Genomic DNA, 15,911 nt, shown 5'->3' on the forward strand with positions numbered 1-15,911 from the left:
TGTCACTTTCCGTACTTTTTTCAAAACTTTCTAAGAACTACTAAAAATCCTGAGGGACTTTTCTAAAATTGTTGTATTTGGATTGTAATAAACTTGGTTGTATCCTTGAGATAAATTTGTAGTATATTTTGGCAACTCTTGTGTGGGTGCATATATTGTCTAAGGATAGCGTTTCGTTGTCTCTCCATATTGTCAAATGTTTTGTTTGATTACTAAATCATGATATTTTTTTTATTATATTTTTTGGTAGTGAAAATTTGACGTGAAGTCCTTTTTTTTTTTTTTTTTTTTTTTTTAATGTGAGAAGTGTTACTTCCTCTTTAGTAAAAGTAAAGTGAAAGAAATTGTGCTAATGTACTAAGAAAAAGAAAATGTTTAGAGAATCTCGTACGTACGAGGGACGTATGGAAGACGTACAAGAGTTTCAAGTTTTTTTTCCATTAATATTTCCTGAGAGTTAGTACGAAACTCAAACGTATGAGTGTTGCAGAGGATTTTGTAGGATTTACAAATTTGTTAGTTTTTTGGATAAAATTTGTTCCACTTGAAATGAAAACATTTTTGAATATTGAAAACATTTTATGGATGGTTATAACTCCTTACCCATGAATATAAATGATTCTAACTTTCACTTTCAATGTCTTCTTCTTTTTGAACTTTCTTACAACACTAAAAATCCACTAGGACTTTTCCAAAATTGTTGTTTTTAGAACCTAATAAACTTGGTTGTATTCAGGAGATAAATTTATAGTAACCTTTTAGCAACTATTGTGTGGGTGCATACATTGTCTAAGGAAAGCGTTTCATTGTGTCTCCAAATTATCAATTGTTTTGTTTGATTATTGAATCTCTATATTTTTTTAATTATATTTTTCAGTACAGAAAATGATATGTTTAGTCCCAATTTTTTTTAATGTGAAAAGCGTTAATTCCTCTTTAGTATATGGGAAGTGACAAAAAATGTGGCAAACAAATGAAAAAACAAAGTTAATAGAATCTTGGACGTACGAGAGTGGTATGTAAGATGCATGAGAGTATCAAGTTTATTTTCATCAAAAATAATTGAAAGTTGTATGAAACTCGAAGGTACAAGTGTTGTACGAGATTATGTAGAATTTACGAATATGACAATTTTTGTGCCAAAAGTTGTACTACCTGAAATGAAAACTAATGTGAATTTTGGATCAGAGATAGAGATTTGAGAGATGACCAAAGAACCATGAATGTTTCTCAAGAGACTCGCGTAAAAACAAAAATTAAATTCATCTCAAAATGCTAAACCCTCTCTGACAGCAACTGTAAATTAGCACCATAGGCAGACGCAGCCACCAGCAGCAGCGCACTAGTAACAAACTACTTAACATGTACTTTTGAAAAATAAAATATCCGAAAATTCAATCAAAAAACCCCAACTTCAGTTTATCGCACTAAATAAATTTATTGTTGTCCAACGACCAAATTTGTATAAACTCAAATTATATAATATGTAGCAGTGAACTATTACACAATGTATAAGAATTAATGACTCGCTATGGATCTCCAATCCTATGGTACTCAGACGGATCAAAACAACTCCCTAAAAGAAAGGGCAAAAACTCCAACCATTACAGTTATTCAAATAAAAATATAACAACTAGAACTCTTGTCTCTAAAACGACTACACAATTCAATTAAAACTTATAAGAATTGAAATGATACTCATTTTTGGCCCAAATTCTAATTCTTGAAACCATCAAGCCGCGTTGCCGCGAGACCTTGTGAGTATAATTTTTCCTTGTAGGCTTTCCAAGTGAAGGTCCTGTAGAGAGAGTGACCAATGGGTCTAAGCAATTCTGATGGTGCAGAAATTGATGCTTGCAGGGAGGGAGCTCCAAAATATATCATTGACATTCTAGGCTTGGATGTATTTGTTAATACCCTATGCCGGACGCTCACAAATCTTCCGTTTGTTAGAACCTTCACAAATAATAATTAATATCAGTGCACAATTTTTTTGGTTAAAAAGAAAATAAGAAGATCAAAAATTACATTTTAAATGATCCAGGGAAAGAAAGAGAGTATCAACCTGTAACATGTCACCCACAAAAACCCAAAAGGCATTGGGGTCAGCTGGGACACTAATCCACGCATCTTTTTCAACAAGAATTTGGAGGCCAGCAACATTGTTTGATGTAAGGATACTCAAGAGCTGAGGGTCAGAATGTTCTCCAAACCCAATATCATCATCTTTAGAAGTGGGTGGATAGTAATTAATCCTGAGGAGTGAGTCACTCTCTACGTCCCTAATCAGCCCACTGAAAACCGATTTGTCCTTGACATATAGCCCCTCTGCTATCAGCTCTAATAGCTCACATGTTAGATCCCTAACTGCTTGGATGTAATGATTTACGGTAGAACTGTTGTGTCATAAGACATCATATGTTTGCTGAGAAAGATTAATATGTGAAGATAGAAGTATATTACAAAGGGACAAGACTAAGAAACAGAAGAATTAAAGAAAGCAACATTAAAATTTTGGCATATTGGTTGGAGATGTTGTGATAATATACCATTTTTCAACTTTAAGACTATATAGAGTACATATAAGAATTTTTCTCTTCATTATATCAAACGAGAATTTTTTTATATAAGAATTTTTTTTCTTCATTATATTAGACTATATAGAGTACATATAAGAATTTTTCTCCTCATATACAAAGCAAATTCTAAATCTAAAAGAATATGATGCAACAACAACATTTATACAAAAAAAAAAAAAATTTTTTTTTTTTTTTTCTTAACACTTACATTATATTTTATATGTTAATCAAATTTATACTAAACCAAAAAAAAAAACAACTTAACACTTGCATTATATTTTATAAAAAGAATATAATGCAATCGTTGCCAACTTTCCATGCATATTACAGTAAGTTATAACATATTAAATACCTGAATCGGGAAGGATCATCAGAAATGGTAATGGATTTTTCAGCAATGTAGGATGGGTGAGTACTAAGTAAAAGATACTCAAGCTCTCCTTTATCTCCAAGGGCACCTATATTCTTGTGGCCATAGCCAAGAGGATTGGCTGGGCTAGTTTGGGCAGCTTCTTGTTTTACAAACGTTGGTTTGGCAAAGAAACTAAACCCTTCTTGTTGTACTTTTTCTATAATGTCCTTTGGGACATTATGGTTGATCACTTTGAAAAACCCAAATTGATGACATGCCTCAACAATGCTCTTTGACACATTTGATCTATGATCCTGAAGGTCGATGGTAGGAAGGTTTTTGGAGCCAAGGGGGGTTCGAGAGGACGTGGCCATATTAAATTTTCAAGGAAGTACAAGAAAATGAAAATATGGGAAATGAAAGTAAAATAGTGAAGAAGTTGTGTTGGTAATGATGAGTTTAGAAAGAGATGAATTGATAAACATCAACAAGAAAATATGAAAAAGTCAAAGAAAATGGAAGTGGAGAGCGAAAATCTTGAAGGTTTTCTCTGAAGGCAGAAATTTCAATTTCTCAACATATTGATTCTCAGGGAGTATTAACAACTTGACATGAACATCCGGGCAAAAGAGAAGTTCTCAAAATAGGAAGGTTTTATCTGAAGGCAGAAATTTCAGTTTCTCAACATATTGATTCTAAGGGAGTATTATTAACAACTTGACATGACCATCCGGGCAAAAAGGAAGTCCTCAAAATAGAGAAGTTTTATCTGAAGGCAGAAATTACAATTTCTCAACTTACTGATTCTCAGGGAGTATTGACAACTTGACATGACCATCCGGGCAAAAAACGAAGTCCTCAATAAAAAGTCCATATTTTGTTAGGGACAAAATTAATGCACCCATACAACGTTGCCAAAAAAAAAAAAAAACCCAGCGTTGCTCTCTTCAGTTAGCCAAAAAAGGAATTTTAAGAACCATTGGCAAAGGCAAAACAAATTAATTCTGTGTCGGAATCTAAGATTAGTAGTCTCGCAACTATAATTAATGGTTGGGATTGAGAGTAAAAAAAATTTAATTTTTAATTTCAATCATTAAATAAATAAAAGAATGTAAAAAAATTTTGTGAGAGAAAAGTGGATAATGGCATCAAAGTGTGATATTTATTGCATATGATCTCAATCCAAACATCCACTATTATTGATTATAGATAGCTTTTTGTTATAAATAAACTCACAACTTTTGTCACAAGTCACAATCTATTACTTTTTATCTTTTTATGGATGGGATAGTATAGAAACAAAATGTCCCTTAGGACGTGTGGCCCCATTTTTAAATCTATCCAGATCAGATGTTCACATAAAAGAAAAAAAATGAAAGATTGAGCTACTTAAGTGGATTCACTTTCCTACAACTACGGTCATCACTCATCATCTCATAGTAATTAGCATAGCACCCATTGTAAAATTGGTCTTAAACCTCATTAAAAACTCAACTTGGTTTATTGCCTACGCTAGCTGTTGACAATGGCCGTAGAGAGAGAAAGTGATAACTTTCCATAAGTAGTTAGTCTATTTTAGAACACCAATGACATGGTAAGTGGTGCCTTTTTAACCAGTAAATAAAAATCTATTGTTAAAAAAAAAATTAAATGTGTAACTTGAATCCATCCTGTTGAGGTCTAAAAAAAGTCACCATGTTGCACCAAGGCTCAAAGTGGCACAGAGAGTTGAATTGACCTCTATGAGAAAATAAAATACTTGAGCTCGCAATTAAGAAAAAAAGATGGTCAGCACAACTCTATTAAGGGATTTAAGGAAGAAACCAGACCCACGAATGGATAGGCCTTAGAATTCATGAAACAAAGAGAAGAAGAAAAAAAGTCCAGCTCGCCAAGGGCAGAAAATCACCAGGTAGTCCAATGGTAAGAACTGGACCGGGATACCTAAGGACAGCTAAGGGCTTAGGATCCTAGGGACGTGCAGCAAAGCCAAGATGAGATTAGGACAACTCAAAAGGAATGCCAAGAAACATATGGAACGAGAATAGATATGTCCCTATTAGCCACCCAATGATGCAAAAAAGGAGAAAGCTTGGAAACCAACAACTCACGAGCAAAGGATTGGTACCTCGGGGAACCCAGAATGAAGAACCATGAAGCGAAATAGCTGGGAAGACTTTTAACTTGGCAAGAAGAAATCGGCTCACTGGGGAAAAATGACAAGAGGAAAGGCAACCAAAAGTTGAGTCTAAAAAAGGTAAGAGGCCTTGAAGGAAGAAGGACCAAAGGTCAGCTCTTTAAGGACGCCCCAGAATGGAAAGTCAGCAGGAGACTTTTGGGGAAGAAGCATCAAAAGGAGAAAATTATGAGAAATAAGAAAGGGACCAACCACCAATATTGCTGGTACAACATTGGTTTTGGTACACAGGAGAGCAAATGGGGGGAATCAATAGTACCCCGGAACCCTAGGATGACATTATAAAAGGAAGAAACAGCTAACAGTGAGGGGGCATTCAGCAACAGTGAATTAGAGTAAATCATTGAGAAAACTTTGTTAGAATTCAAAGAAAGTAAGAAAAGAGAGGAAAATACCACCCGGTATCCTCAAATAGCCACTAGAGAATACACTTGGATTCAAAGGGATTCAAACTTTGCAAGTCATAGAGACCTGAAAAGCTATCTAAGTCTGATTTTTGAACTTATTTGGACCTTGTGATACGTTCTAGTGAGCATAATGTACTACACAATTGATAAATTAATGAAATATTACATAGTATCTTAAGAATCCATAACATTTACTTTGTGTCTTTCTCTATTGCATTGCCCTTTTTATTGTTTCTTGCTATTCAATGCATATATTTCTTGTTTGCTAGTATGTCTGTGTTGTAAGATCCCTGCTCTGTGCACCATCTGGTTTGTAATCAACCCTATTTAGTTGCGGTGAACCAAACTCAATCTCTTAAAACAACAAGTAAGAGGGTCCGAGGTCCTTGTTTCTACTTGGGCTTGGGTACTGTCCAAAAAAAGGGCCCTCACACATCCCAAACAAATTCAATTTAGTATAATAAAAAATTTCTCACAAAAAGTATAAAAAAAAAAAAATTAGTCTTAAAATATTCAATATTGTCAAATAATTCTTTTTAATCTTATATAATCTTACAAGACATCTAAGTAAAAGTTATCATGTTAATTTCATAAAATATGGATTTAAAAAAATATATTGGGTCAATAACTTTAGCATATGTATGTACATGGACATGCAAAAATGTGTTTATATGTAATTTTCTTTTTAATCGTTTCCATTCTATAGCTAAACCTTGAACGCAAATTCTTAATTTTGTCCATGCTTTTACGTAAGAATAGAGTTCTTTTATATTAAAAAAAAATAAAAAATCAAATAAATCCTCAGTCATTAAATAATTGAATCATGTAAAGTAATTAAAATACCTTTTATTTGTCACCAATAAATAAGATAGAGGACGATGAAGATTAAATAGAAGAGATAGAGGATGATAAAAAAATCAAAACACTCTCACTGTTCCAATGGTCAAATGTAAAACAATGTCATGTGTCATCAGTTGGTCATTATAATAGTGATGGCAAAACGGTGCCGTTAGTTGTTAAAAGAAGACCGCGTCGTTTAGCTTAAAAGCTTTATACTATTGTATTAAAACGGTGACATTTTGCTATAGATAGGAACAATGTGTTAGCGAGTTCATTACATTAGCAGTTGGTTGTTTTTAGATCCAAACTTAATGGGATTTTTTGTAACTTTGAGTGGGGAAGGGACAAGGGAGTTCAAAGGTTGAAGTTGTAAAAGCCAAGCTTATTAAAGGGCATTTTCGTATTCATGTAAAAGAATTTGCTTTTCCCATCTTCTATGACACACACGTGCGTAGTAGTCTCCTTACTCAATTCCCCTGACTAGTAGTGACTACTGATACTAAACCATGACAATGCAAATGCAAGGACAACATAAACCTACGCAATCTTTATTATAGGCTTATAGCTTGCTATATGATAGCTGTCAATTATAGAGAATCTTTATCACAACTACGTCACATATGACAAATTGTGGATGATAAAAAAAAAAATAGTAAGTTATTACTTATAAAGTTAAGACAAAAGTTGTAAACACTTGTACATAATTTATAACTCCGTGAATTTTAGCCTACTCAATATTCTTTATTCATTGAGAAAGCACAACACCCATGAGGGCCATGACACAACCATCATCAACGTAACTATCTGAACAAAACATATCAAGACTCTAGATGCTATAATAAGGTATTTGTCATTTTCAAATGAACTCACCACTTTATTTTATTGCCCATAATTACATCAAATAATTGTGAAAATATGTATGGAATAGTTGTGGCTCTATAATTTTTCAAATGCCAATGCATTATGTATAACGCTGATGATAAGAGTGGAGAAAATAAAGCTATGATGTTGCCTACATCTTGAATTATTTTCCAGAAAAACAACAATTTTAGGAAGTGACTTTAATTATGGTCATTTGTCCCCACCTTATCTACAGTCTAGTTCACTCAACTATATTCCCTTCTTCAAATCCAAATTGTCATCTCTTGAGTCTTGAACAAGACAACAAGAAATCTATGTGATGACAAATGACATTAGGTAAAAGAAAAAGAAAAAGAAAAAATGAAAGAGATAGAGACAAAGAGACAGCACAATTCAGAAGACCATGCTTGAACAAATCCACTTCCAAAAATACTAGGAATACAATTTTTGTTATAATTTATTTATGTGACAAGTTGTGAGCAGTGAAGTAAAAGTGGTGGATTTATAATTCTACCAATTACACTTCGCTACATGAACAAATTATGGTGAAGTTATGTCAAAAATTGTGGTTTTAGCATTACTTATCATTTTTAGGTATGTGAGAGAGTAACAAAAATTTTAGACCATAACTTGTTACATATGCTTTGCCACAATCTTTATATATGGCTTAATGTAAGCGATGAAGGAAAAGTTGTGGATCCTAAAATTATTGGAGGAAGTAATTGCCAAGTGTGTTTTTATGTTAAACAGTAATAATACTTCAAGTTTTTGTTTAAAAAAACCTTTTAACCTTTTCATTTTCGAAAACATTGATCATATATATTTTTGCTAGTAACAGGGTTTTTTTTTTTTTTTTTTTTTTTTTTTTTTTTGGGCTAGTTTTTTATATCATAAATTAAGCCTAGATGTTTCTCAAAGATAAATATGAAGTTATAAACTTCACATAGACCTATGCCATCGTCATTTTTATTATCACACATAACAAAATGTCACTTTCAAATACACAACATAAAAAATATGTTCTTAAAATTATTGTGAAAAAATTATTTTAGGTGATTTCAACAATTTAAAAATATGTTTGGTTAATACAACTATGTATGATGAGATGACGTGTTAGATTTTAATTGAAGAACAAAAAATAAAACATAGTTTGCAACATTTAACATATATAAAACATCAATCTACCAAATCCAAAACGTACAAATGTATTCAGTCCTACAAAAGAGTTACAACTCTAAGGTAAAATTTTATTTTACCATCCTAAAATATACTTTCAATTACACTTTGTATCTTAAAATTTTCAAATGCACGTTTTACACTATAAATTATGATTATTGTCACACCTTACACCCTGACATTAAATTTATTGTTAACTTGGATAGAAAAATATAACATCACGTGAAAAACTCTAATTACCTCTCTTCTCAATCGTTTGAAAATAAAGGAAAAATTATACTTTACTAACCTAAACTATGTTCCTTATTACACTTTGCACCTTAAACTTTGACTTTCCATCCCAGTTTACAACGGATGCAAAGTATAATAAAAGTTATAGTTTATGATGCAAAAATGTGCATTCAAAACATTTTTTGGTGCAAAATGTAATACAAGGCATAGTGTAAGGCGGTAAAATTTAATTTTCCCCAATTCTAAAATATGATTTATAAAGGAAACATTAAAAAAAATGAAAAAAAAAAAATTAAATGTAGAGGATGAACTGTAAATTACATACGCTTCACATTCCCTGCTATATAGCATGTGTTAAGTTGTAATTTTTCCATGTTTTTCGTTGGCTTTATTTTGTGTTAATTTGGTTGTAAAACATCTAGTTCCTTGTATATTGTAGGATTTTATTGCATGCGGGTTTAGCTTAGAGTTGGTGAAGACTGAAGAATTGCACATTAAGTGGAACTCGAGTCTGACTTGTGAATAGCTCAAAATTGTAACACCCATGAATGGACATATGAGGAGCACGTGAAGAATTTCAAAAGTCAGTTGCAGTTGTATTGACTTGCAAGTAGCAATTGCCCCTTATCCCTAAGTTAGGTTAAATGTATCAACTATTAAATCACATGAATCGTTAAATGATTTAAACAAGTCACATGATTATTAAGTAGATTATTAAGTAGATTATGTAATTAAAAGTACATATAAATACTCATTTGACTGGCCATGTAATAATTTTGGATGGAAATTTTGTCCAATTATCTCCAGGAGTTCACATATAAATCTAATATCTATACATGGTGGTACTTGATTTCTTTTAAAACTGCTATGGTTGCCATTGCTACATAAATCACTAGGCCTTTCTTTTATATATACACATTTGGCTAGCCAATGTTGTTTTTGAAGTTCATTGAAAAATTAACTGCAGAAACAGTGCGGCAAATAAATCTCGAGAAAGACAATTTTCAATTTGAAAAAGATATATTGATTGTATATACAATATCCGAAATTTACAACTCTTTCCTCCCTAAAGCCATTCTTGGTCAAAAATTCCTCCCATCCCTCATACCAAGCTCCCTCCCAATACCAATGACTTAAACCAACATCTCCCAAACCTCGTGCAATTATAAAAGCGAAGTGGAGACAAAACTTCAAAAATAAAAAAGGCGAAAAGGACAGAAAAAACTAAAAGAGGACAATGTCAAAATTTGAGTCCCAACTTTCGTCTAATAATATATGGTATGCACAGGGAGCAGAGCTGGGTTTAGCCTTTAAGCTTTGCCAAGAATTGGTTCAAATTGTATTCTTCGGTATACTGTGAATGATCCCAAAGTTCCTCGAGTCCACCGAGGATGGCTTTTAACCCTTTTCCACTGCCCACCAATTTTGTATCTACATCAACATTTCTATCTGAATTCTTCGGTACAGAAGCTCCCTACATATATCAAATGAATGTTCCACATGTCACAACCCTACTTAGAAAATTTGAAAGGAAAAGAAGCATGTCGACTTGATAAAAGAAAATACAAATTTTATGTAAGCAGAGCAAAACACACACACACACACAACTCATATCCTCTGGAGTCTGGACAAAATAAGACCCAAGTAAAAAAGAAACTGAAGTATCAAAGCACACAACTCATTCTTCTGGACAAAAATAAGATCCAAGCCAAAAAAAAAAAAGGTATCAACACCCTCGCCTAAATTGGATTTTTCCTAGTGAATCAAGGTCCAGTATTTGATCAATTTGTCATCCATTAAAGCTTAGTTATGAATTGAGCTTAACATTTAAAATAACAAGGCGACGAACATGTTCAATAGAGTGCGGTGAGCAATACCTTGTTAGAGGGTTCTACTGATGCAAATAGATCAAGCAATTGGTCTGTGTTCATAGTTTTCATACTAGCGTTCTCTGCATTAATGACAGCATTAGCAACTGAAACTTTGAACCTTTGGAGGCTCATAACTTTCTCTTCCACAGTGCCACGCATTATGAGTCGATGGACATTCACAACTTTCCGCTGACCTAACCTGTGTGCTCTGTCCATTGCCTGTGCAAGTGAAAATATATTAGATGAGCATATTTGTTATGATGGAACAAGCAATAGTTCTGTCTACCCCTTCCCCCCCTAGAACACAAGTGCCCAAAGTTGCATTCCCTTGGAGAAAGAAATAAGACATCAGAAACAACAGACAACTATAATTACCTGATGATCTCGCATTGGATTCCAATCATGCTCCATGAAAATCAGGGTGTCTGCAGATGTTAGGTTCAAACCAAGCCCACCAACTGCAAGGAGTTATTAGAATCAACTTCCATCCTAGTGGAATCTCAACGTTAAAAGAAAAGGCAAATAGAACTTACCATGTGTTGTAAGTAGTAGGGCATCAATAGTGGGGTCAGAATTAAATGTTTTGACAATGTCAAAACGTTTTTCAGGTTCAACTGATCCATCCAACCGCAGATATGTGACACTGCTTTGAAAAGCAACATAAGAAAAACCATTAGAACCATGAACACACCAATAGACAGCATGACTCATATTTATGCAGTTGCATGATTGATTTGAGAAAGGAAAAGGAAAATAAAAAGCAAAAGGGGATACATAAAGAATATAATATAATTATAATTAAATATAAATACAAAAGAATATAATATAATTAGAATCAAATATAAATATAATTGAAATAGTATAGTCATTAAATAAAATAATTTTCTATTTTAATTTAACCTTTAATATATTAATCATGATTTTTCCCAGTTGACGACTTACAAACAATCCTTGATCTAATTCTCAATTTCTAGTGTGCCATCCACTTCCAATATTATTTATTTATTATTATTATTATTATTTTATATGTAAGTAGTATTATTTATTCAAAAAAATAACTTTATGTTCATGATGAATGAACAAAAAAGTATCTAGAAGGTTACAACAAAATCATATAAGAAAATGTGTCCTGAAACTCCAAAACAGAATGAGAATTGGTGATACCCCATGCTTGGGACCAATGAATTTCAAATGAATATGAATATTTGCCGACTAATGAAAAGAACATAGTATTGACATCACCTTCTTTCAACTAAAGGACTCTAGATTTTTGCCTTCAACTTGATTCTTTCGTCCATGAAATCTTTTCTAAGTCCATCCTCAATTAGCCTCTACCATCCTTTTCTCTGTTTTATAGGTTACACCTCCAAATCCAGCCTAGATAGCTCAACCAACGTGCTCTATTTTATTGCACTTCTATATCCGTAAATACTCTCCTTATTCAACTTTTGTTCTGATCACCTTTCAATTGGTAAAGCCTCTTGACAGGAACAAAACTAACTAAGCCTGCCAAGCAGCTATTCCATCAACCATGCCAAGTTCCTTTTAACCACATTCTCAAATTAAAACAGACTTCCACCCCTCTCAAACCACCATAATCTAACAAAATAGGATAATAATATGAAACAAACTGAGGTAAGAACCACTGAACTACATTTTGATAATGATCCTCCCTCAACATCAAAGCCAAAAATCGGTCAATGTGAGGAAAAGAAGGTTGATCTTGATTATTTCTCCATGTAAAAGAGCCCACTTCTTGTGAAAAATGGAGCAATTTTAACTAATTAATAAATCTGTAGAACTATTATGGTTGAAGACAATCTCAGACACTACAAGAATCTCACTGCATTGAAGTCCTACTGTATGCACCAAGCTGCTATCCATCTCCCTTTAACCATTCTTCCCATAAATTTAATCTCACCCCATCATTATTTGGTCCCTAGACACCCCAAAAATACCCCTTTGAAATTATCCTCCACATTCCAAAATAAGTGAAAGACCAAAAGATTCACCCACTGTCAATGAACTTCCTCCGCCACTCGTTTATTCAATATGATAAGAATTCCACCTGCTTTGACGTTCAAGTCTAGGTGCATGTACTAGGGCTTTATGCATGTATGAACTTACAAAAGGAAAAAGTACATATAGTGGAACACAAATTAAAGAATAAAATAAATAAGCAAAAATATTTATATTCAGTGAATAATAGAGATAAGGAGACTAACTTCTTCATATGAGTGTGAAACAAATCTCTTTCAATTATGTCTAGAAAGGCCTGCATTAGATTCCATTGTAAATGACATCAGAAAAGCACACATGTTTAACCTCAACATCACATTAGTCAAACATGGAGTAGTATACATACTTTATGCTGGGCAAATATCAAAACTCTGTGCTGCCCAACTGCAATGGTACCTTCAGAACTTGAAGCATCAGCACCTATCCCACACTCTTCAAGAATCTCCTGAAGAGCAACTAACTTGGGAGAGTGGTGCAGTCTATGAAGTTCTGAAATAATGTCTGAATTTGCAGGTAGGAGTTCTGACAAAAGGTATTTCAATGACTCTGGAACCTTTTCACCGATGGCAAGCAATGGATGACCACAAAGTTTTAGCAAGTACTGAAGTGCCTGAAACATGGAACACAGTACATACATCAGGTCACAGAAACAGATTAAACTTAATTAAACTATGGGTCATATTGCTTCCGAGATGTTATGGGTTCAATCTCTCTTTTGCTAGTTGGGTATTGATGTCCCTACTCCAATGCAGATATATTGTGACAATCAAGCTGTTATCTTGATTAATTAAGCCCTAAACCTTTTTCCATTTTCTTACAGTCTGCTTCTCTCTATTCTTATCTTCTTCATTCTTGAGTCTCAACCCTATACTTTCATATTTTACAACTCAACCGTGGGAAAGAGTGACTCATGAAGAAAACATAAACAAATAAATAACCAGTTGACCACAGTACCTGGAAAATATGGGAAGATGCTTTGGTTGAACTACCTCCTTCGCCCTTATCTGCGGAATCATCTAGTTTTACAATACTTGAGATTTCTTGCCTTACATTTGCCCCTGAAAATCGTTCATATAGTTTTAATTGCACAGGGCTCAAGTCACAGTATCTGTCCTGAATAATTTTCTCTGGCAGATCAGACAGGACTTCATCTTTTGTTCGACGGAGAAGGAATGGCATCACCTGTAGAATGGAAAACCCTTCAATTAGAAGAGGATTTTTTTTTCCTCTGATAGGTAATCTTTCAATTAGAAGAGGATGTATTAACCATTGCGTCATATATAAAATATAAAATATAAACTAAAAAACCAAAAAAAAAAAAAAAAAAAAAGCACCTGTTTGTGCAGTGCTTCCATAGCAAGTACCCCTGCTTCAGCATCCTTGGCAGAACATTTAGAATCTCTAGCTGCTAGCAGTGGTTTTCCATACATGGCTTGGAACTGCAAAAGCCAGATAAAACCAACAAATGTTTTGGGCACTAGACAATAGCATGAAAAAGATTAAGCTAAGTACAATAGTGACAATACTATCAGAGAGGCTGAAGCCGTAGCAGACAAACTTAGTTCATCAAATGACAATGCTGATCAATCAATAATACATCATAGGGAGGCTATAGCCAGATTATAAAACAACCATTGGTATTTGATACAGCAGCAACTCAAAAGAAATAAATAAAGGCTGAAATTTTTTCCTGTTGTATGTTAGTCATTCCAAACACAGTTCACAAATGGCAATCAACGAGCCATATGCACATGTATGATCCTTAATGCTGTTAATAGACGAGAGAGAGGGAGAGAGAGAAAGAGAGGAACAACTTAAATACTATAATCCATTTTTCCTCTTATGAAAAAAATTAAATAAATTACAAATAGTGAAAGCTATGCAAATTAAGTTATGAAAATAAGGGTAGCGAATACTAATTTCTAGTCAATGATTAAATTCTCTAGACATGGTAAAAGCATGCGAAAGATTAAAATCAAGGAATTAGAATTACAGAAACAAGAGAGGAAGAAAAAGGGGCGGGAAGAATAGAAAAATACAATTGTGGCTGGTCAGTGGATGTGTGGAGCAGTGGAGGACAATGAAAGGGAATTCAATATCAAGTCATTGATAGAAAATCTTGAAATCAAGAAGACAGCATCTTTGAATTATATATAATACTATAAACACATCAATATAGTTTATGTCGAGGAACATAACCTGCTTGTCAAGCATTCGTTTTTCCCTTTTTAATCAAAATGCTCAACATCTTTAGTCAATAAAAAATAATAATAATAATAATAATAATAATAAAAGAGAGAGAGAGAGAGAGAGAGAGAGGAAAAAAAAAAAAAGATATGCTGAAAAGTAAATGAAAGTCAGGAGGCACAAATATACCTGTCTCTCCGTTCCAAGAAACCCCGGCATTAGGAAATCAAAGAGAGACCATAAATCCATGATGTTGTTCTGCAACAGAAGGTGAACTATTTCTCAGAAAAACTGTTCAAAATTTTTTTAAGGTTCTAACACTGTAACTAACCTGGATTGGCGTTCCACTCAGTATAAGGCGGTGCTGGGCTTTCAACTGCTTTACTGCAAGTGTAATTTTAGATTTTGCATTCTTGATGATGTGACCTTCATCTAAAATACAATAATTCCATAGTAGATGTCCAAGATAATCAATATCTCTACGAACCACATCATATGATGTTATCACAACATTATGCTTATTAAAATGTCCTCGAAGAGAAATGCGCTCTTGAACAGAACCAACATATTGGAGAGTAGATACTACAGAATCATCAATGTACTTCTCTATCTCAAAGGCCCAGTGTCCAACAAGGGTTGATGGACAAACTATTAAAGATGGTGGAAGATCATCACCGATATTCAGAGTGCGATGCTCAACTATGTCAGATGCCACAATTGCAGATGCTTGAAGTGTCTTACCAAGGCCCATATCATCACATAAGATTCCATGAAGCTTGAATCGTTTTAAAAATGCCAACCAATTTATACCTTCCTGTTGATACCTGGAAACATCAAAAGATCATCATAGCTCAGAATGAGGACTTTAACTCAGATCACAATGAAGGAACATTCATAAGCAGGATCAAACCATAAATAAAAGGAGTTACAAATCTAAGCAGATCAAACTAGAAAGAAAAAGGAAAAAAAAAAAAAAAAAAAATCCAGTATCCTTAGAAAAAAAACCAGGCAAATTCTCCTGCACTGATGAACCTTCAAAAGGCATTGTTTGCTATCTTGATCCAACCCCTAACTTGAAGGGGTCAAGTTCCTTTTTAGAGGGAAAGAATTGATGGTGCAACTAAAGCATGGTTAGAGAAACACTATCCGCCTTGAAAGCCTACGGTTAAGGCAAAGTCCAATAATAAGTAT

At 33.5% G+C, this 15,911-nt stretch overlaps 2 protein-coding genes across 3 annotated transcripts in view; both read right to left on the reverse strand.

The window, feature by feature from the left end:
• Positions 1 to 1,490: 1,490 nt before the first annotated feature.
• LOC111988356 (gibberellin 2-beta-dioxygenase 2) lies at positions 1,491 to 3,796 on the reverse strand. Its single transcript, XM_065771120.1, has 3 exons — positions 2,932 to 3,796; positions 2,066 to 2,396; positions 1,491 to 1,956 (listed from the first exon to the last, which is right to left on the reverse strand). The coding sequence occupies exons 1-3, from the start codon at positions 3,303 to 3,305 to the stop codon at positions 1,717 to 1,719; spliced, it is 945 nt and encodes a 314-aa protein (XP_065627192.1). The 5' UTR covers positions 3,306 to 3,796; the 3' UTR covers positions 1,491 to 1,716.
• A 5,835-nt stretch (positions 3,797 to 9,631) lies between these two features.
• Positions 9,632 to 15,911, reverse strand: part of LOC111997825 (TATA-binding protein-associated factor BTAF1) — a 42,293-nt gene continuing 36,013 nt past the window's right edge. Inside the window, exons 20-29 of one of the 2 annotated variants that reach the window (XM_024029962.2) lie at positions 15,052 to 15,544; positions 14,910 to 14,978; positions 13,868 to 13,972; positions 13,488 to 13,715; positions 12,880 to 13,143; positions 12,740 to 12,789; positions 11,048 to 11,157; positions 10,890 to 10,972; positions 10,521 to 10,733; positions 9,632 to 10,117 (exon numbers count right to left, since the gene is read on the reverse strand). In XM_024029962.2, coding sequence (XP_023885730.1) covers positions 9,947 to 10,117; positions 10,521 to 10,733; positions 10,890 to 10,972; positions 11,048 to 11,157; positions 12,740 to 12,789; positions 12,880 to 13,143; positions 13,488 to 13,715; positions 13,868 to 13,972; positions 14,910 to 14,978; positions 15,052 to 15,544 — 1,786 coding nt within the window. In that variant the 3' untranslated portion in view covers positions 9,632 to 9,946. Of the gene's footprint in view, positions 10,118 to 10,520; positions 10,734 to 10,889; positions 10,973 to 11,047; positions 11,161 to 12,739; positions 12,790 to 12,879; positions 13,144 to 13,487; positions 13,716 to 13,867; positions 13,973 to 14,909; positions 14,979 to 15,051; positions 15,545 to 15,911 lie in introns of both variants that reach the window. The other variant, XM_024029961.2, reaches the window with a different exon arrangement.

The sequence above is a fragment of the Quercus suber genome, unplaced genomic scaffold (genome assembly GCF_002906115.3).
Source record: "Quercus suber isolate HL8 unplaced genomic scaffold, Cork oak 2.0 scaffold_39, whole genome shotgun sequence".
NCBI lineage: Eukaryota > Viridiplantae > Streptophyta > Magnoliopsida > Fagales > Fagaceae > Quercus > Quercus suber.